Source organism: Procambarus clarkii, chromosome 34, assembly GCF_040958095.1.
Source record: "Procambarus clarkii isolate CNS0578487 chromosome 34, FALCON_Pclarkii_2.0, whole genome shotgun sequence".
In the NCBI taxonomy this organism is placed as follows: domain Eukaryota; kingdom Metazoa; phylum Arthropoda; class Malacostraca; order Decapoda; family Cambaridae; genus Procambarus; species Procambarus clarkii.
The window spans coordinates 37,453,076-37,473,429 of record NC_091183.1 but is presented as its reverse complement, the minus strand read 5'-3'; the positions used below and the strand labels follow the sequence as shown (position 1 = coordinate 37,473,429).

The 20,354-nt window shown below is 42.8% G+C and overlaps 1 protein-coding gene and 1 non-coding gene across 2 annotated transcripts; one reads left to right on the top strand and one right to left on the bottom strand.

Moving 5' to 3' along the window:
• The first annotated feature begins 2,000 nt into the window (after positions 1 to 2,000).
• LOC138371102 (son of sevenless homolog 2-like) lies at positions 2,001 to 19,393 on the top strand. The gene is made up of 6 exons (XM_069335841.1): positions 2,001 to 2,202; positions 6,394 to 6,510; positions 12,132 to 12,399; positions 13,090 to 13,250; positions 15,257 to 15,608; positions 19,042 to 19,393. The coding sequence occupies exons 1-6, from the start codon at positions 2,164 to 2,166 to the stop codon at positions 19,161 to 19,163; spliced, it is 1,059 nt and encodes a 352-aa protein (XP_069191942.1). The 5' UTR covers positions 2,001 to 2,163; the 3' UTR covers positions 19,164 to 19,393.
• Positions 14,240 to 15,866, bottom strand: LOC123762059 (NFKB inhibitor interacting Ras like 1). Its single transcript, XR_011230303.1, has 2 exons — positions 15,723 to 15,866; positions 14,240 to 15,599 (listed from the first exon to the last, which is right to left on the bottom strand). It is a non-coding gene; the product is annotated as an NFKB inhibitor interacting Ras like 1 (transcript).
• Positions 19,394 to 20,354: the final 961 nt, after the last annotated feature.

The following is a 20,354-nucleotide window of genomic DNA, read 5'->3' as shown; positions in this document are numbered from 1 at the left end:
ACTGCATTTTCTTGGATTGTCGGAAAGCCTTTGACACAGTACCGCATAAGAGGCTGGTACATAAGCTGGAGAGACAGGCAGGTGTAGCTGGTAAGGTGCTCCAGTGGATAAGGGAGTATCTAAGCAATAGGAAGCAGAGAGTTACGGTGAGGGGTGAGACCTCCGATTGGCGTGAAGTCACCAGTGGAGTCCCACAGGGCTCTGTACTCGGTCCTATCTTGTTTCTGATATATGTAAATGATCTCCCGGAGGGTATCGATTCATTTCTCTCAATGTTTGCGGACGATGCTAAAATTATGAGAAGGATTAAAACAGAAGAGGACTGTTTAAGGCTTCAAGAAGACCTAGACAAGCTGAAGGAATGGTCGAACAAATGGTTGTTAGAGTTTAACCCAACCAAATGTAATGTAATGAAGATAGGTGTAGGGAGCAGGAGGCCAGATACAAGGTATCATCTGGGAGAGGAAATTCTTCAGGAGTCAGAGAAGGAAAAAGACTTGGGGGTTGATATCACGCCAGACCTGTCTCCTGCAGCACATATCAAGCGGATAACATCAGCGGCATATGCCAGGCTGGCCAACATACGAACGGCATTCAGAAACTTGTGTAAAGAATCATTCAGAACTTTGTATACCACATATGTCAGGCCAATCCTGGAGTATGCAGCCCCAGCATGGAGTCCATATCTAGTCAAGGATAAGACTAAACTGAAAAAGGTTCAAAGGTTTGCCACCAGACTAGTACCCGAGCTGAGAGGTATGAGCTACGAGGAGAGACTACGGGAATTAAACCTCACTTCGCTGGAAGACAGAAGAGTTAGGGGGGACATGATCACCACATTCAAGATTCTGAAGGGGATTGATAGGGTAGATAAAGACAGTCTATTTAACACAAGGGGAACACGCACAAGGGGACACAGGTGGAAACTGAGTGCCCAAATGAGCCACAGAGATATTAGAAAGAACTTTTTTAGTGTCAGAGTGGTTGACAAATGGAATGCATTAGGGGGTGATGTGGTGGAGGCTCACTCCATACACAGTTTCAAGTGTAGATATGACAGAGCCCGATAGGCTCAGGAATCTGTACACCTGTTGATTGACGGTTGAGAGGCGGGACCAAAGAGCCAGAGCTCAACCCCCGCAAACACAACTAGGTGAGTACAACTAGGTGAGTACACAATTCACAGTGTGTTGTGTGGATGTGTTGCACGTGTTTTTTGTAGGGAATTCCATGTGAAGTCTTGTGTTCCTTGTGGGAGTATTACCTTAGGGTGCTTGTGTTTCTGATGGAGTGTTTGTCGGCGTTTGAGATGTGCTTAATTGAATCCAGTTAAATTATATATGTAAAATATAGTGAAAAGCTGCTTATGGGTCGGAATACAGTGAAAGTTTAAGTAACTAAAGAAAAGTCCTTGTTTTAGCGAGAACATTTCAAGCACTTTGTTTAAAAATTGTGTTGAAAATAATGATCAATGATGTGTAGTGAGTTACGGAGACGGCCCTTATGAGGAGTGTGTGAGGGTACTGTGGCCACTCACCCTGGGTGAAGGATACCCTGGGGGCAAGAGCCGAGCGTTGTGAGGGGCGCCGAGGTCCACCTCCACCAAGGGTGACCGTTGGAGTGGGAAAGTGAAGTGTCCAAATTTGACGAAGAAGGCCGAGTCTTGCGAAGAGGCTCCGAGTCCACTTTCTGGCCCTCTACACGCTCCGCTTAGCCCCTACAACACTTCGACCTAGGCCCCCCTCCTCTACAAGAACACCGCCCCGCCTAGCCATCCCCCCAGAACGTCCCCACTAAGTCCTGCAACACTACAATTCCCCATCACACAAGAGCCCGACTACGCGCCAATTAGCCAAGCAACACCCAGCTTCACCACTACAATATCTCGCCCTCGCAGACTCCTCCATACCGCCACTAATGTTGTAGTGGGGTAAGGATGAAGTAGCGAAGGTGTTGGGTGGTGTGGGCGTGGTGTGTGTGTGTGTGGGCGGGCGCCAGCGGGCGTGGTGTGTGCGGGCGGGCGTTAGTGTGGCGGTGGTTGTGGAGGAGTATCTTCTGGAGGGCGGGTGGGCAGGGTCGAGTCTGACCGTGCACCACCCGCCCGCGGGCAGGCGGCGGGGTCTGGCTACACTCTGCCCTGCCCACGTGTGTCGCCTGGTAGCCATGTGTCGCTGCCTCAGGATACTAGAGTCCTGTTGTCAGGTAGGCATCATATACTTACCTATGTATGCTCGCATAGCATGTGTCGACACCCATCATGTGCGCTATATCTCATATACCAGGGGGCCTCGTAGCTTGGTGGATAGCGCGCACGACTCGTAATTCTGTGGCGCGGGTTCGATTCCCGCACGAGGCAGAAACAAATGGGCAAAAGTTTCTTTCACCCTGAATGCCCCTGTTACCTAGCAGTAAATAGGTACCTGGGAGTTAGTCAGCTGTCACAGGCTGCTTCCTGGGGGTGGAGGCCTGGTCGAGGACCGGGCCGCGGGGACACTAAAGCCCCGAAATCATCTCAAGATAACCTCAAGAAGATACCACACATCAAATCGTATCGTCGTTCCAAATTCACCCAAGAAACCAGGGGGTTTTCTTCTTCACTTCATATCCCAATTATTATTCGAGATATTCTTGCTTTCTTTCCAAGCCTGTTGTTTACAAGGTCTATGGGAGTGCGGTCCAAGCACTAGCCTCAGTGGTTGTCATGGGTTCAATTAGTATATCATGGACCCCTCGCCATCACATTGGTGGTGGAGGAAAGGTTAGCAAAACAAAGGGGGTTCAGGAAATGAGCCCAAACGTTCTATTAAATGCATAATTTATGACCAACATTTTGCATTTCATTACTCAGTGAAATTATTAAGCTAAATAATTGAGGTTTGTAATAAAGTAATTATACAGGCGATGAGTCACAATAACGTGGCTGAGCAAACCACACATCAGATTGGTGAAGCAACCACAACTTTTCGGTCCGTCCAGAACAATTATAAAGTCCTGTCAGGGCTTGATAAAGGTCCATGATAGACCGAAACCTCGACGTTACTCCATCATGTGGTGTGTGGTTCGGCCCTTAACTAATTATACTTTTCGTTAGCCTCATATTTGAGAGACGGGTATGAAGGCTAGTGATGTAGTTGATTTTACCGTACAGCATCATGTTGAGGTTACCTTGAGATGATTTCGGGGCTTTAGTATCTCCTCGGCCCGGTCCTCGACCAGGCCTCCACCCCCAGGAAGCAGGCCGTGACAGCTGACTAACTCCCAGGTACCTATTTACTGCTACATGAAGTAAGGCGGGAGAGACGCCTGCGGGCGGTGCGAGCTTATTGTATCCGGAATACATAGACATTTTGCCTAAAGTCTCTTTCTTGCCTTGGCCAGGGCTTTGTCAGCCTATTCTACGAAGGTTTTCACACACTCGCTCTAGTCTTGGAGTGATTGGCGGTCATCTTGACCAATATATGGTCTAATTCAATGGTCGGTGGGCGTCACGAATTAGGGTGGTGGTGGCGTAGTTGGCGATAATTGTGCTGGGAAGTGGGTGGCGATAATGGGCGGCAATTGGGTGTATTGGGCAATGGGTGATGATGGGGTGGAAGAGGGTGGGTGTGGGTGGCGGAGGAAACCAGTAATCGGGCGTGGTGATGAGCTAGGCGTGTGATGACACTGTTCCCTGCGTCCCCTCGGGAAGACCTCATTCGCCACGGTTCCTGCCTCGGATGTCCCCTCTTAACCCCTTGTTGTGTGGGCTGACCTGCTTATTGGTCTCCGGCAGTGCCACGGCTTGTTACGGGGTGTGGGGCACTAACACGCGGTACTTGTGATCCTGTGGTCCTGGGTTCAATCCCAGGCGCTGGCGAGAAACAATGGGCAGAGTTTCTTTCACCCTATGCCCCTGTTACCTAGCAGTAAAATAGGTACCTGGGTGTTAGTCAGCTGTCACGGGCTGCTTCCTGGGGGTGGAGGCCTGGTCGAGGACCGGGCCGCGGGGACACTAAAAGCCCTGAAATCATCTCAAGATACCAACACCCCGTTCAAACAAAACGTTCTTGTCTCTTGGTGGAACACCCCCCCCCCCCACCCCCCGTCTCTACACCTTTTCCCCAGAAAGAAGTCTGGAGTTCCCATACTTCTTTCTGGGGAAAAGTCTAGGGAAGTTCCCCAGACTTTTCCCAGCCTGGGGAAAAGAAACCTTCCCCCCAGACTATTTGCAAAATAGATTATACCGCAGCCGCCGGAATATTTTGATTGTGATAGGAAAACGACTCGTTACAGGACTACATTAGGTTCCTTTACACCGTCACATTATAATTACATAAATTTGTATACAATTCTTGTTTATTCATAGGTGAATGTATTCCTTTCATAATCTGTCAAAAATATTTTAATATCACTCGTGTGAAAGACGCTACACAACGCAAAATACTTGAATTACTTCAAAAAGTAACTTAATCCTAAAAGAGTTATGCTGAAGTAATCTTTGATTCGGAAAATATTGTTCATCTTTTGCAATAATTCAATATTTCTAACACGAATTTTCTCAATATTTCTTATGTTTCTTTTCACTGTCGATGGTAATTGAAAAATCAGTTCTCCAAAATTCATTTTTATTTCTAGTCTGAAGCGACACTTGAATGCGTTTCGTAATAACTTATTACATTTTCAAAGGCTTTAGTTTACACACACAACTATAACCTGCAAACACTAAACAGATTTCTTACTATGCTGTGTCAGCAATATAAGAAATATTGAGAAAATTCGTGTTAGAATTATTAATCTTACTTTTTCGGTCATATTTAATAATATATGTCTACAGGAAAGACTGCTACCAAAATATACTATTATTTATATATATATATATATATATATATATATATATATATATATATATATATATATATATATATATATATATATATATATAACTGAAAACTCACACCCCAGAAGTGACTCGAACCCATACTCCCAGAAGCAACGCAACTGGTATGTACAAGACGCCTTAATCCACTTGACCATCACGACCGGACATAATGAGGTGATAGCCGAGGCTATTTGAACCACCCCACCGCCGGCACTCGGATAGTTATCTTGGGCATAGCATTTTACCAAATCACCTCATTCTTAGGGGCACACGTGAGGAACACAAATGCGAACAAGCCAGAATGGTCCCCTGGACAATATGCAACTGAAAACTCACACCCCAGAAGTGACTCGAACCCATACTCCCAGAAGCAACGCAACTGGTATGTACAAGACGCCTTAATCCACTTGACCATCACGACCGGACATAATGAGGTGATAGCCGAGGCTATTTGAACCACCCCACCGCCGGCACTCGGATAGTTATCTTGGGCATAGCATTTTAACTATCCGATAACTAGAGTGCAAGATAACATAGCAAGATAACTATCCGAGTGCCGGCGGTGGGGTGGTTCAAATAGCCTCGGCTATCACCTCATTATGTCCGGTCGTGATGGTCAAGTGGATTAAGGCGTCTTGTACATACCAGTTGCGTTGCTTCTGGGAGTATGGGTTCGAGTCACTTCTGGGGTGTGAGTTTTCAGTTGCATATTGTCCAGGGGACCATTCTGGCTTGTTCGCATATATATATATATATATATATATATATATACATTCACAATCGACTTGAGAATGGTCCAGGACGGACCGAAACGTCGTCGTCCCTTCAACTTCTAGTGTGTGGTCTGGTCAACATACTTCAGCCACGTTATTGTGACTCATCGCCTGCATATATATATATATATATATATATATATATATATATATATATATATATATATATATATATATATATATATATATATATATATATATATGTCGTACCTAGTAGCCAGAACGCACTTCTCAGCCTACTATGCAAGGCCCGATTTGCCTAATAAGCCAAGTTTTCATGAAATAATTGTTTTTCGACTACCTAACCTACCTAACCTAACTTTTTCGGCTACCTAACCGAACCTAACCTAACCTATAGAGATAGGTTAGGTTAGGTAGGGTTGGTTAGGTTCGGTCATATATCTACGTTAATTTTAATTCCAATAACAAAAAATTAACCTCATACATAATGAAATGGGTAGCTTTATCATTTCATGAGAAAAAAATTAGAGAAAATATATTAATTCAGGAAAACTTGGCTTATTAGGCAAATCGGGCCTTGCATAGTAGGCGCAGAAGTGCGTTCTGGCTACTAGGTACGACATATATATATATATATATATATATATATATATATATATATATATATATATATATATATATATATATATATAATATTATGTGGAGCCTCACGACATCTTGGCTGTGTAGAATATGGCCCATAAGAGGCAGCCCCGCGCCTTGTGTGGACTGTACTTCACCGCTGTGTTTCTTCCCTTGCAGCACTTCTTGGAGACGCTGCAGCCCTTCGACACTGAGAATGAGAACGAGATCGCCAACTACCTCTACAACAGGTCCAAAGAAATTGAGCCCAAGAATTGTAAAAAGCCGCCAAATAAGGTGAGTACCAGATAATTTAGCTGTGTAAGGTTTTAACGAAAATGTGTGTGGTGCCAAAGGCAACTGGCGGGCCAGGTGTGTGTGTCTGGCCGGGCAGGTGTGTGTTTGTCTGGCCAGCCAGCCAGGTGTGTGTGTGTCTGGCCAGCCAGCCAGGTGTGTGTGTGTGTGTGGAGCCAGCCAGCCAGCCAGGTGTGTGTGTGTGGAGCCAGCCAGCCAGGTGTGTGTGTGTGGAGCCAGCCAGCAAGGTGTGTGTGTGTGTGTCTGACCAGCCCGTTCTTTAGATTTGCCTCTCCGTAAAATATTCAACTGTTTTTGCCTAACCAGTAACGTACGAACCCAAGCAACCCACCGAACCTGTTGAGGGTGATTCGTGGAAAATGTCAATATTAGTTTACTGATTGTTACAGACACATCGCATTTGTAACGGATTAGTCAGATACAGCTGGCTTGTGATTGGTGCACGTGATCAAGGGGACCAGGATTGTGAATCCGAACAGGATTCACCGTACGAGATCTGTACTTCTAACATCATGGCTGATTAGTCTGTATTTACTGAACAGTTTACGAGCTCCGAAGCACTACGGGGTGGTTTAGTAAATCACGTCTTTAACCGGTATACTGTTCAGGAGGTATACATCTTAAGTGGTCACGTTGCTGCTCTGTGAATCTCGCTTGTAATTTGTTTTTTCTCACCGGTGGCTTTTAAACAATAGGGTTTTTGAGACCTGTCTGGGTTGAGTTGGGTGCTTGGGTGACGGGTACCTTCCCTGTCAGACTGGTGGTTGAGATGGCTGGCACGAAGGCAATATGACACGGGTATCCCCAGACGGGAGCCGGTCGGCCGAGCGGACAGCACGCTGGACTTGTGGTCCTGGGTTCGATCCCAGGCGCCGGCGAGAAACATTGGGCAGAGTTTCTTTCACCCTGTGCCCCTGTTACCTAGCAGTAAAATAGGTACCTGGGTGTTAGTCAGCTGTCACGGGCTGCTTCTTGGGGGTGGAGGCCTGGACGAGGACCGGGCCGCGGGGACACTAAAAAGCCCCGAAATCGTCTCAAGATAACCTCAAGATAGCCTCAAGATAACCTCAAGATAGCTTGTATGTGTGGTAGCTCTCCATGTGGAGCACTATTCTTACTCACCTGTTTGTGCTTGCGGGGGTTGAGCTTTGGCTCTTTGGTCCCGCCTCTCAACTGAGGACTATTCTTTATTCCCTCTACTTGTGGCACACCGTCTCTTTTCCCTTCCACTTCTTCCCCCCTCCTTTTGTTATTTTTTGTTTTGGAGTAAAGATGCAGGTGAAGGGGGGAGAAAAGTTTAGCAATGAGAAATACAGTATGAGTTATAATAGCGGGCGGGCTGTCCGCCTTGCTGACACCATGTGTGGGTATTTGGCAAATAGTTAAGAAAATACTATTTGTCAAATATAGATACTGTTCTTGAAAGTTTTCCCCTTTTTGCACCCGCAAGATATCGTAAATGTTAGGAGTTGACAAATGTTAATCTTCTGGTTTGATAAACTATTCACTGGAGAGAGTTAAGCAAGTCCCTTACCTTACCTTGAGGTGCTTCCGGGGCTTAGCGTCCCCGCGGCCCAGTCGTCGACCAGGCCTCCTGGTTGCCGGACTGATCAACCAGGCTGTTGGACGCGGCTGCTCGCAGCCTGACGTACGAGTCACAGCCTGGTTGATCAGGTATCCTTTGGAGGTGCTTATCCAGTTGTGTCCAGTCCCAGCTGTGTCTGGTTGCAAATGACAGGATGAATAACCCAGCGAGTTTTCTTCCTTTTGGGGAGTGTGTCCACTCACAGGATGAGTGGCGCTGCCCAGTAAACTCGCCCCTTGGGGCAAAATTAAACATTAAAATTCGATCGTGTTCCACACCATTACCTTGCGATGATTTCGAGGCTCAACGTCCCTGCGGCCCGGTCCTCGGCCAGGCCTCGTGGCTTGCGGACTATCCCTTCCCCTTGTGGTAGACTATTCCCTATTTCGTAGCCTTGGGAGAACATAGTCTTCTCTGACTCCCTATTTCTTTCACCTTATTGGCTGGTCTTCCCGGAGCCTATGAGGGAGAAAGATGATGGGGAGGGGGGGGGGTGATGGGGTAGGGGAGGGGGGAGGGGGGGTGGATGAAGGGGTAGGTGGTGGCTTGGGGGGGTGGGCGTGAGAGCAGGCAGCTGGGCGGATCAATGGGCGCCGCGTCACTCCCCCCCCCCCCACACCCTCCCCATCACCGCCTACGCTTCTCAATGAATCCGTTTTTGTGAATGAGAGACTGTTGTTCCTTGTGGCCCGCTACCCCTGCCGTCTCTGGCACTCCTCCCCTGCCGTCACTGGCACTCCTCCCCTGCCGTCTCTGGCACTCCTCCCCTGCCGTCACTGGCACTCCTCCCCTGCCGTTACTGGCACTCCTCCCCTGCCGCCACTGGCACTCCTCCCCTGCCGTCTCTGGCACTCCTCCTCTGCCGTCTCTGGCACTCCTCCCCTGCCGTCACTGGCACTCCTCCCCTGCCGTCTCTGGCACTCCTCCCCTGCCGTCACTGGCACTCCTCCCCTGCCGTCTCTGGCACTCCTCCCCTGCCGTCACTGGTACTCCTCCCCTGCCGTTACTGGCACTCCTCCCCTGCCGCCACTGGCACTCCTCCCCTGCCGCCACCGGCGTGGCGTGTACTGGTGCAATAGTGTGGCTGAGTACTGGTGCAATAGTGTGGCTGAGTACTGGTGCAATAGTGTGGCTGAGTACTGGTGCAGTAGTGTGGCTGAGTACTGGTGCAATAGTGTGGCTGAGTACTGGTGCAATAGTGTGGCTGAGTACTGGTGCAATAGTGTGGCTGAGTACTGGTGCAGTAGTGTGGCTGAGTACTGGTGCAATAGTGTGGCTGAGTACTGGTGCAATAGTGTGGCTGAGTACTGGTGCAATAGTGTGGCTGAGTACTGGTGCAATAGTGTGGCTGAGTACTGGTGCAATAGTGTGGCTGAGTACTGGTGCAATAGTGTGGCTGAGTACTGGTGCAATAGTGTGGCTGAGTACTGGTGCAATAGTGTGGCTGAGTACTGGTGCAATAGTGTGGCTGAGTACTGGTGCAATAGTGTGGCTGAGTACTGGTGCAATAGTGTGGCTGAGTACTGGTGCAATAGTGTGGCTGAGTACTGGTGCAATAGTGTGGCTGAGTACTGGTGCAATAGTGTGGCTGAGTACTGGTGCAGTAGTGTGGCTGAGTACTGGTGCAATAGTGTGGCTGAGTACTGGTGCAATAGTGTGGCTGAGTACTGGTGCGGTAGTGTGGCTGAGTACTGGTGCAATAGCGTGTCAAGACAATTTATAATGATTCCTACAGTAGGCTCGTCTAAGAAGTGTCTGTATGTATATTGTGATTTTTTGTTATATTGCTAGACAAAGGAGCTGATATTTACATTGTTACTTGTAAAGATGTGTATGTTGTTTATATAAGACTGGAATCCGTTGTATCGAGATGGACAAGGGAGGTAAAAGTGTCAGGTTTACAGAGTGGTGATGACAGCGCGAACTGGTGAAGCAGCTGGTGACTCCTACACTACGCTAAGTACTCAACCTATTAAAGGTGAGAGCTGGAATTCTATTTTTAGCCGGGCTGTCTGCACCTGGGCGGACTCACGTGTCCCCAGCCGCCAGCCCTAGGACCACCCTGGGATATGATATCCTGCTTCCTAGCTATCTAGTTCTCCTTGCTGTCCTGACTCCTAGCTGGCAGTGCTGCTAGTTTAGTTAGTGTTGTGGCTAGTGGTGTTGGGGGATGTGTGATGGTAAGGCCGGAGTGGGTATAGCGGGGTTGTGAGGGGACTGGACGAGGGGAGGATGGTGCTGGGTGGAGGCCGCTCCTGGCGGTGAGTGGCTGGCCGCGAGGGGATCGGCAGCCGCTCAACCAATCACAGCGCCCACACCCACACACCCAGCAAGCAAGCACGCACGCACTCACTCACTCACTCACATCCTCCCCCCTCCCCTCTCTCTATCCAACATCCTCTCCTTTACCCCTCCTTCCCTATACCTTTACCCATCCTCCCCTACCTTTACCCATCCTCCCCTACCTTTACCCATCCTCCCCTACCTTTACCCATCCTCCCCTACCTTTACCCATCCCCCCCCTACCTTTACCCATCCTCCCCTACCTTTACCCATCCCCCCCCTACCTTTACCCATCCTCCCCTACCTTTACCCATCCTCCCCTACCTTTACCCATCCTCCCCTACCTTTACCCATCCTCCCCTACCTTTACCCATCCCCCCTACCTTTACCCATCCTTCCCCCTACCTTTATCCCATCCTCCACCGCACCACTCCCCCCTCTCCTCCACCCAACCTTCCCTCCTACCCACGCAAAGGTGGTTTGCAACTCCCCCTCCATGCATGGCTGGCTGGTAATTCGCCTTCCATGAGAATATGATCTAGAAGTCCCATAAGAGGATGGAAGGTCTGAATCTTCCCTACTGCAAAAGGAGGGGCTGGAATTTCTATTCCACAAAGTCCTGACATTTGTAACAGTTGTGTAGGCCTCTTGTGGTAGTTTTCATTGTTGAATCCATCTCAATACATTGGGTATAAAGTCTAGTAGATTGTCCTCTGTTTATTTGGAGAGTACGATTATTATTGAGGTTCAAAGTTGGAGGTTACATTGTACTGTATAAAAATGTATAATTTTTTGTTTTGTTAGAAAAATAGCTTTTTAATTTTTGTTGTACAAATATTGCTTGGGGGATGGATTATAAGACTTCTGTATGGTATCAGAGATTTAGAGTCGCGGTAGTACAGTTGGGTTTGTTCCCTACGCACAATCCAGAATTCCGTGTTTGAATCCAATGTGGGACAGAAATGGTTGGCCATATTTCCTTGTACCTAATGCCTCTGTTCACCTAGCAATGAGTAAATACTCAAGAGGTTAGTCAGCTTGTTGTGGGGTTGCATCCTGGATGGGGGTCAGTAATTCGGCCTTGATAAAAGTCAAACGTGTATTAATACACTCTGGCTTCCTGTCCCCCGACAATGAATTATTATTATATATTATAGGTAATAAATTTGTTTAGACTGTTTTGTTCAATTGTATGTACAGTATTGTGAAATGTGTCATCTTGCAAAGAAATCGGAATTGTTTGATGAATCAGTGAGGAAATCATTTCTCATTGATATATCATGTCACTGTAATTTCATTGTACTGAAGGAGGGGGTGTAAATGTGGGAACACCATTACCTGCAACCTAGAGTGTAGGCGAACCATTTGGTAACTCCTGGTTGTGGCCACAGTTGGGGCCTCCAGAACCTCCCACTGAATGGCTTTTGTCCTTTTGTGGCAGAGTGGGTTAAGGCAGGTGTCTGAGAAGCACTAGAATGCCAGTTTGACACTTCATTGCCCTAAACTTCATTTTCTCTTTATGTTTAGTGATATCTTTCTCGGTGACCTTCACGTGACTGAACACGCATCTAGATGATTTTGTTTTGTAATGAAAGCAAATCTTAGAAGTACGTAATACTGTCTTAAAACAATTGTTTTATTCCCATTACAGATGTAATATGTATTTCATTCTATTGTACCAGTATATTTTCTGAATAATAGCCTTGGAGCATAACAATTCATCTTACCATTTCAGGACCGTAAATGGCCTCTAAATTACACAAAGTCTCCAGGCATCAAACTCCGCAGCAAGGGAATAGTGCCCAATCCTCTACCAACAATATTCCAGTCTGAAAGAGGAACTAAGCTTTCTGAGGGTGCTGATGGAGATGACACACCCCACTTGCTAACTCCTCCCACTCCCACCACTCCCACGCCCTGCACGCCACCACTACCCCAACCACAGCTACTACACATGGGTGCCAATGCTACCGTCTTTGCACCAATAGAGATTGGCACTGGCAGTAAGTGTTAGTCTTCATATTTCAGCGGTTTTTACTAAAAATATAAACAAAATTAATTGTGCAGTATATTTAAAAACATGGTGCTTTGTTAATTTAAAAAAAATTAGTCAGCTTGAACAGCACTGAAAAAATATGGAATTTGTGGACCATAACATATAGATTTATGTGCTACATGTAGGGTACTTGTTTGAAAATTTGAGCCAGTCATGAACACTTTGTAGACTTTGGGTCTGAGAATTATGACCCCAAAAGCCTCAATTACTAATATTTTCTTATATTGTAAACTTTATTGCAATTATTTTAATATTGTAAACAAGAACAATTATTAACCTGATAGTAATGAGATTTTTTCTCCTTTGGCATTTATTATCAGTGAAATATTCAAATTTACAAAATTCAGTTTAGGACAACCCACTCTGGGTATACTCCAGACAGATTTTATAGGTGAAGTTGTTGCAATCTTAACACTTAAACAGCTCGGCTACTTAAATCTCTTACATCAGGGTAAGCATGACAAAATATAGTTTATAAATCAAATGGGGGGAAAAAGAAAAAATCACATACAGCAATTGTAGCAGAGGAGGTAATCACAGGTAGCAAATGGAAACAGACAAGGGTTAATGTATGTGAATTTATAGTTACAGTACTGCAGAATATAATGTTCCGGTATTCTGAATACCTTCTATTCAGATGTGTTAACTGAATTCCGAGGGACCATAAGTGGGTTTCCTAGCAACTTCCTGCCTCCTCAAGCACCGCCACCACCACCTGCATCACCGCAAGCTCCACCACCACCTTTACCACCACGAGTACGCAAGAGAGAGCCATCTATTGGGGATACCTCACCAAAGGTAACTTATTTTTTTAGTTAAAACTACTCAAATCAAAATATTTGTCACTTACAAAGGTCAATTAATTTGACTCGAGCAAAGATTATATGTAGAGCAAATTAAAAGATATGACAGGAGCATTTGCCTGTTACCTGGTAAATAGGTCAAAGAGGGAATGAGAGATTTGCTTATACAGTATAAATAATTTGCAAATAGTTTTATATCAAAATTGGGAGAGGTTTAAACAGTATAATAGTATAGGCAAAAAGAGGATAAAGAAAACAAAAATAGATACAAATTTTAGAGTTCAATAGATTAAAAAAACAGTGTTCTCAGAAGAAATAATTCAAAACAGAAATGCAGTACTGTTCAGTAAATAAAACTGGATGCGGAAGATTTACAGAAAGTTAAAGATAACAGATAATTCTCTTAAATATGACAGACATTTGCATCAGGCAAGATACAGTATGTGAATCATTAATGCTGCAAAGTTTTTATTTTTTAAATGCCACTGCAGATGTAGTTACTCACTAGAGCAGAAACAGAAATTTAATGGTCTGCTGTTTTTCCAAAAGATGCCTATACAGATGCTTCTTAAAGAAATAGACCAAAGGTGTTGAGTAAGATGTGGAGCAGTATATAACAGCTATGGTACGGAAAAACAAAAAGCTGACGTAGTCATTTTAGCAGAAGTGGGTAAATGGTACAGTATTTGAAAATTAATAAATGTGTGTGATGGCTGAAGATTTTTCATTGGGGAAGCAGAATACAAAAGAGATCCGTACCTTTGACAATTTAGATGCAAAGACAATATATGATTAAGATTTCAAGGGGCTTGTGCAAAAGTGAAGCACAACAAAAGTCAAATCAAGATATATACAGATTATTTAAATGTCTATATAACTAGTTAAGATGCTAGTTGGTAATTTTCTTATGGGATTATGGGTATTTTCAGTTCTACATAAATACTTTTCACCATCTAGAGCATGAAGAATCAATAAATTACTTAAGTCTTTCCATTTTTATTTAGATAGTAACATGAAATCTTCAGGAGTAAATACATGGTACATAGAACATGAGTATAAAATAATAATTTGGAATGGTATATTGTACATGTACAAGTTGGGTTCACCTAATCCCATCATACTCATTCCTAGGAATAAGTAGTCCTTAATTGTAGAGAGCAACAAAGTACAGTAAACGGTCAGGTGATTGTTGTCTTAACATGACGAGTATCTTCCGTCTGGGTCAAAGAAGAACCGTGAAACAGTTGGATGCTCAATGTTAAATTTATTCGAATGGTAATTACTAGGACCAGTTCACGAATGAAGATTGCCTCAAATGTTCATAACCTCCTTTGGTCACTGGTGTGTGTGCGATGATTGTGGTGCCCTTTATTATGTCCTAATAATTCAGGAGAGCATTGTGATGTCAAGGTTTGGTGTGGGTAATTCCTTCCTTCAAATGAAGTGTGTTCACTCAGTGTGTCCAATATAGCATGTATTTTGGAGAGCAGAGTCTCTAGAATTGCATTTATATTCATGTCCTACATTAGTACACATCAGTTTGTCAGAGGCAGAAATGTTTTTTTCTTTCTTTCGTAATAAGGAGGCCTCATACAGGAAGTTGTACGAGGGTTGTTATAGTAAACAGTAATGTGAATCTTTGCTTTTTCACTGCATGTTTTATCATTCATCTCAATTACATTCAGTATTACCTTTTCAACCCTCTTACAAGCCTGGATAAATATATTTTTATAACACCAGTCTTCCCTTTGGAGGTAATTATCTTACCTGAGGGCCAGTTGACTTCAGTGCAGTGATAAATTATTAGTTAGTACCCAGGAGATAGGCAACTGCTGTTGGTTGCATCCTGCAGGATGTCAGTAATTGGTTTAGAGAAACCTTGATAAGCTTTACAGGCTTTGCCCTCGGCTATGGGAAACAATTAAGTGAATAATGTGTAAATGTTATTGGTGTCATTTTCTTTTATAACTCTTGTTTAATGGCGCACGTTTGTCGTTTCAGGTGAAACAAGCACCAGATGCTCCTGAGTTACCCCCACGAGATGTTTCCCCACCTCCAATTCCACCTCGTACATCCACTCTACCACGCATGCATTCTTCAGGAGGCCTACAACATAATCCAACACATCATCATCATGCACCAATAGGACATAATCTACATTCTATTAGTAGCCTTCACCACCCACATTCTCACCACCATTATTCCCATCATTATCGGCCGACCCTTACATCTTTGTTAGCACCTCCACCTCAGCAGTATCAGTTGGACCCACCTCCACACCGGCGCAATAACTCTGTGGACTTGTCATCTCCAACTCCCATCACGCGGAGACACACTAATGGACCTAAAACAGGTAAAACACATTGTTATATGTTCCAGATATACTATATATATTAGGTCATATTTTTATTAGTCTTATAAATAAAATATTTCATGAAATTGCATGTTAAACCATTTCTCCATCTACCTGGTGTTGGTTTTGTTTGATTAGAGCAAAGCTTCCTGGCTGGTAACCCAATCAGTCAGACTGTTGGGGAGACAGCTTGCAGCTTGGCACATCATCCCAGCTGATAAAAAAAAAAGAGTTGCTTGAAGGATTTGTTTATGTAAGAAGATTCCTATCAAGGAAAGATTCATACCAAACCTCTTTCACAGCAGTGGAACGGCAGTTGCAACATCTTTATAATTTGCTATTTTATACCAGACACTATATTGCAAATAATTGTGCACAAAGTTGTGCACTATTTGATACCAAATTTACTTTTTTTCAAGTAAATTTGTAAATATTTAATTTAGTGTTTGGCACCGAATACATGGCAGACTCAGTGAAGCAAGTTCATTATTTTCTGTTGCAACTGATCACAATGATCTTACTACTGAAATGAGATCTTTCTTTTATATTCATATTTCAAGTAGGCTATGCTTCATTGGAATATTTTTCTAATGTACTTGATCCCCAGTGCCAACCCATCCTCAGACCACGTCCATTCTATCTAGGGGTCGACCCCAAAGATGCATTCATAAATTTTACAATGTTGTTTATTCAAAATAATATTCTATTTGAAAAAATTCTTATTATATTTTAACATATTGTACATATTTAGGCATTGGTTAGGTTAGGTGTTTAGGTTTTATTGATTATTTATAGTACTGTACGTGGGTAAAGCATTTACAGGTTGTGGTTTGAACAAAAGTCATCAGCGTAACACTTGTTCCTGAAGTGTTCGGACATCATCAGTCGAGTCGTATGTAAACCATTGTTTCAATTATAAATGGGGGGGTTTGCCGAGTGTATGGAATGAACTTTGTTTATGAGGACTGGCTGCCAGTCCAGGCAATTTGCTCAAAATACTTCTGGTCATTGCAAATGTGATTAACTCTACACATTCATGAATCTGAATTCACTACTGCAGACATAATGATAGGAAGGTTCAGCTACCTCATATTTGTGAACCAGCTGGATTTTTTACAGCAGAAATCTCTTGGTAATTACCCCTATATATATTTTTTTTAAGTTTAAATAGTTATCCCTAGTGTGATCTCATTGCATCTCTACTTTTTGGGTTTATTTTGCACATTTAGTCACTCACAACTGGTTTAGTGGGTTGTGGATGGTCCAATAGACAAATTATTAAGCTTGGTCGGTCCAATAGCCTGGAATTTATAAAATAAGATTCCTTGACCCAAGTTTGCGTTAATGGTTGGCCCATACGGTGGAGAAACCTACCCATCATGTTTAAGTGCTTAAGGTAAGGTAATTATCAGGAGAAAGTGCTAAGCCAGGATTACTATATAATACTTGAAACAGACCTGAAGAAAAGGAACTAGGATAATAGAAAAGGAGTGAGGGAACAGTGTCAGTGATTAAAAACATATAGTACTTGACCATTACTTAGATGGACCAAGATTCGATTGCAAATTAGCACGAGTTAATATGAAGCATATAGTGTAATCAACTGTGGAGTTGCAGAATGTCAACCATCCACAGCTATCTGATGGTACAGTGGAGAGGTAAAAACTGATGCAGTGTCAAGATATCTTTTCTGCAACCCTAATTTATATTGATGAATCTTAATAGCAAGGACTCTTTATTGCATTCTATGTGGATGTTAAATCTTCATATTAGAATTTCATTATGCCTACTAATTAAAGATGCAGTGAGAAGATTTTCTAGTAACAGAACAGTTGGTCATAATGGGTTACCCTCGGCCATTAACCCTTCAGCTACGTATGTTATACAGAGATAACAGGATATCTGGCCCACATAGCACAAGTAAATCAGGAATGATTTAGAGTACTGTATAAGATTTAAAAGCACACACGGGGAGGCACACATTTGCTTCCTCAGGCCTCCAGTAAACAGATCCAATTTAAAAAAAAAAAAAAATTGTGGGCACTCCTCCAGGGTGAGAGGGGTTCATTATTGAAAGGGTGACCACTAACACATGCTGCAGCAGCTCTCGGCATCGCTTAATATGGACAAACTAACCAACTGAATATTTTGCCTCGATAGTGTTATAGAAGGTCCGGATTGTGCAAAAGGTTCAGATATCGGTGAACACAATGGTGGTTATGATGTTCATAGTGGGAGGCAGTCACAGCACAGAGTTTTGTGCATGTACACATCATGAAACATGACCGTGTTACTTTTGAAAATAAACATGTGGACAGTTCTTCATATCCATGATTTTAGTGACAAAAATCCGACAATAGTGTTGTCGGACAATAATATTAATAGTGTTGAGAATAGATTTAGCAATGTACATATATTGGAGGCATTTTACTGCATCAAGTGTTGTTGTCTGGTCATAGCCTGTCTATATGCTGTGCTTTGATTTCATTCCACACACACCAGAATTGCTTAGCAGTACAATATGGTGTATTAAAATGTAGATAGGTGTAGATATACAACAGCAAACATGGTTTTATTGTTCAACGAATATAATATTGTGAGCATATTTAGTGACGTGTGCGTACCGATGTTCTATAAATTCTAAGATACAAGTAACATTGACAAAACCCAATGCATCATTGCACTTGAAAAAAACTTTGTAAAAGATAAAATATGAAGAAAATATATTTACTGCATGAGGTTAGTTTCACACAATATGGAAAGCCAAGCCAAACTCTGATAATTGGTTACAAGATTATTACACCCACCAGAGCTGCTTAGTGGGTCATAAGTGCATGAAATTGTAGATACTGTAGTTATAAATGTGTGTGTAGTGTAATAACAGCAAAAACTGTTTTATTGTTCCAAGCATAAAATATTGTGCAAAACACTGATAACACTAGTCTCAGCGAGACGAACTCCTGAGACCCTCTGCAGGCAAGCTCCAGGTAAACACTAATTCTGATGTTTCACATATTTTATTATACAGTATAATGCAAATGACAATATTGAATAATATTTATGGAAAAACAGAAAAAACAATCGAACACATTGAAACACATATTTAAAAATATCTTCGGCAACTCTCGCACCACGGTGGAGCTGAACAGACCTACCCAGGGTGAATGCTGAACAAACATTTTTGAGTTGCCCGACTTCCGGGCATCACCACAGCCAAAGTCAAAGTAAGGGAAGGATTTTTTCCCCCCTTTACACTGGATAAGCTATATTAAAGACTGTGGTACAGTGCTGGGGTTAATATGCTCCTGCTAGCCTTCCATAAACATAGTAAATGTATACAGACCACCTCTAATATTTTCTTTATCTTGTTTGATTATAGAAAATGGCTTGCGAGGCAAGGGAACATTGGCTAATATTATTATTTTATCCTCAGGACTACCGGGAAGTAGCATGAATGATACTCCAACAGACCCCAGTGACCACCCGCCCACACCCCCACCAAGGCTCTCCTACCGGCAAACATTCTCTTTTCCTTATGACCAGCACCACTCCTAGACCCAGCCCCATTATTTAGGTTTCCTCAGCCATGTAGATATGTTACCTGGCCAATTAGGAGCCCATATGTATCTAAGCTTTGTTATGGCTGCAAGATGTCTTAATACTTTCTTTTTCATTGTTATTATTTGTTTATATATTTGCTTACCTATTCTACTGAACCCATATATCTTGTTATTTACAATTACAGATTTTAAAATAAAAATCAGTTTGTAACACTGCCAAAGAAAGTTTTGCTACCTTCAAGCTAACAGTGCCCAGTGTTCCCATAACTGCAGGGGAATTCCTTTATTTCATAATCTAATTCTAATGAAATAATTGTTGTTAGTATTTCTGTGGGGAAAGTGACCCAAGCTCAGGAGTAAATCTTGCAGGTTGACAGTTACCACTTGGATAGAGGAGGAACTGTTAATCACGTAAAGGATTTTGTAGAAAATATTTTCTTCCCTATACCTGCTGAACCCATTCAAAATTTACTGTTTTTAAGAAGAAACACCAAATACCTTTGATTGTAAATAAGACATTATTTTATTCAAAAAGAAAAATCAAAATGAATAAATATAGTGTGTACATTATATATATATATATTTTATATATGTGTGTATATCACGAAAATAAACACGTGATTAAGAATGTGACAATGTCAGACCACGGAGGAAAATGAAACAGGAAATTTCCTGTTTCATTTTCCTCCGTGGTCTGACATTGTCATATTTTATATATATATATTTTAATTATATACCCCATGACAGTGTCAGACCACGGAGGAAGATTTGAAACAGGAATTTCCTTAAGTACTTTCGTATATTAATACATCAGAAGGAATGAATTCAGATTCATTCATTCATTGCTTCTGAAGATGTATTAATATACGAAAGTACTTAAGGAAATTCCTGTTTCAATTCTTCGTCTGTGGTCTGACATTGTCACATTTTTCATCATGTGTTAATTTTCGTGATTTACACACACACACACACACACAAATATATATATATATATATATATATATATATATATATATATATATACAGGTATATATACATATATTGGTAGCAGTCTTTCTTGTAAACATATGTTGTTGAATATGACTGAAAAGGTAAGATTAATAATTCTAACAAATTTTCTCAATATTTCTTGTTTTTTTTCACTGTTGGTGGTAATAGAAATATCAATTCTCCAAAATTCAATTTT

Bases quoted from the DNA above. Each gene is read 5' to 3' on its own strand.
- LOC138371102 (XM_069335841.1), top strand. From the start codon at position 2,164: ATGTGTCGCTGCCTCAGGATACTAGAGTCCTGTTGTCAG. The intron at 2,203-6,393 runs GTAGGCATCATA...CTTCCCTTGCAG, and splicing joins TACTAGAGTCCTGTTGTCAG to CACTTCTTGGAGACGCTGCA. The intron at 6,511-12,131 runs GTGAGTACCAGA...TTACCATTTCAG, and splicing joins GTAAAAAGCCGCCAAATAAG to GACCGTAAATGGCCTCTAAA.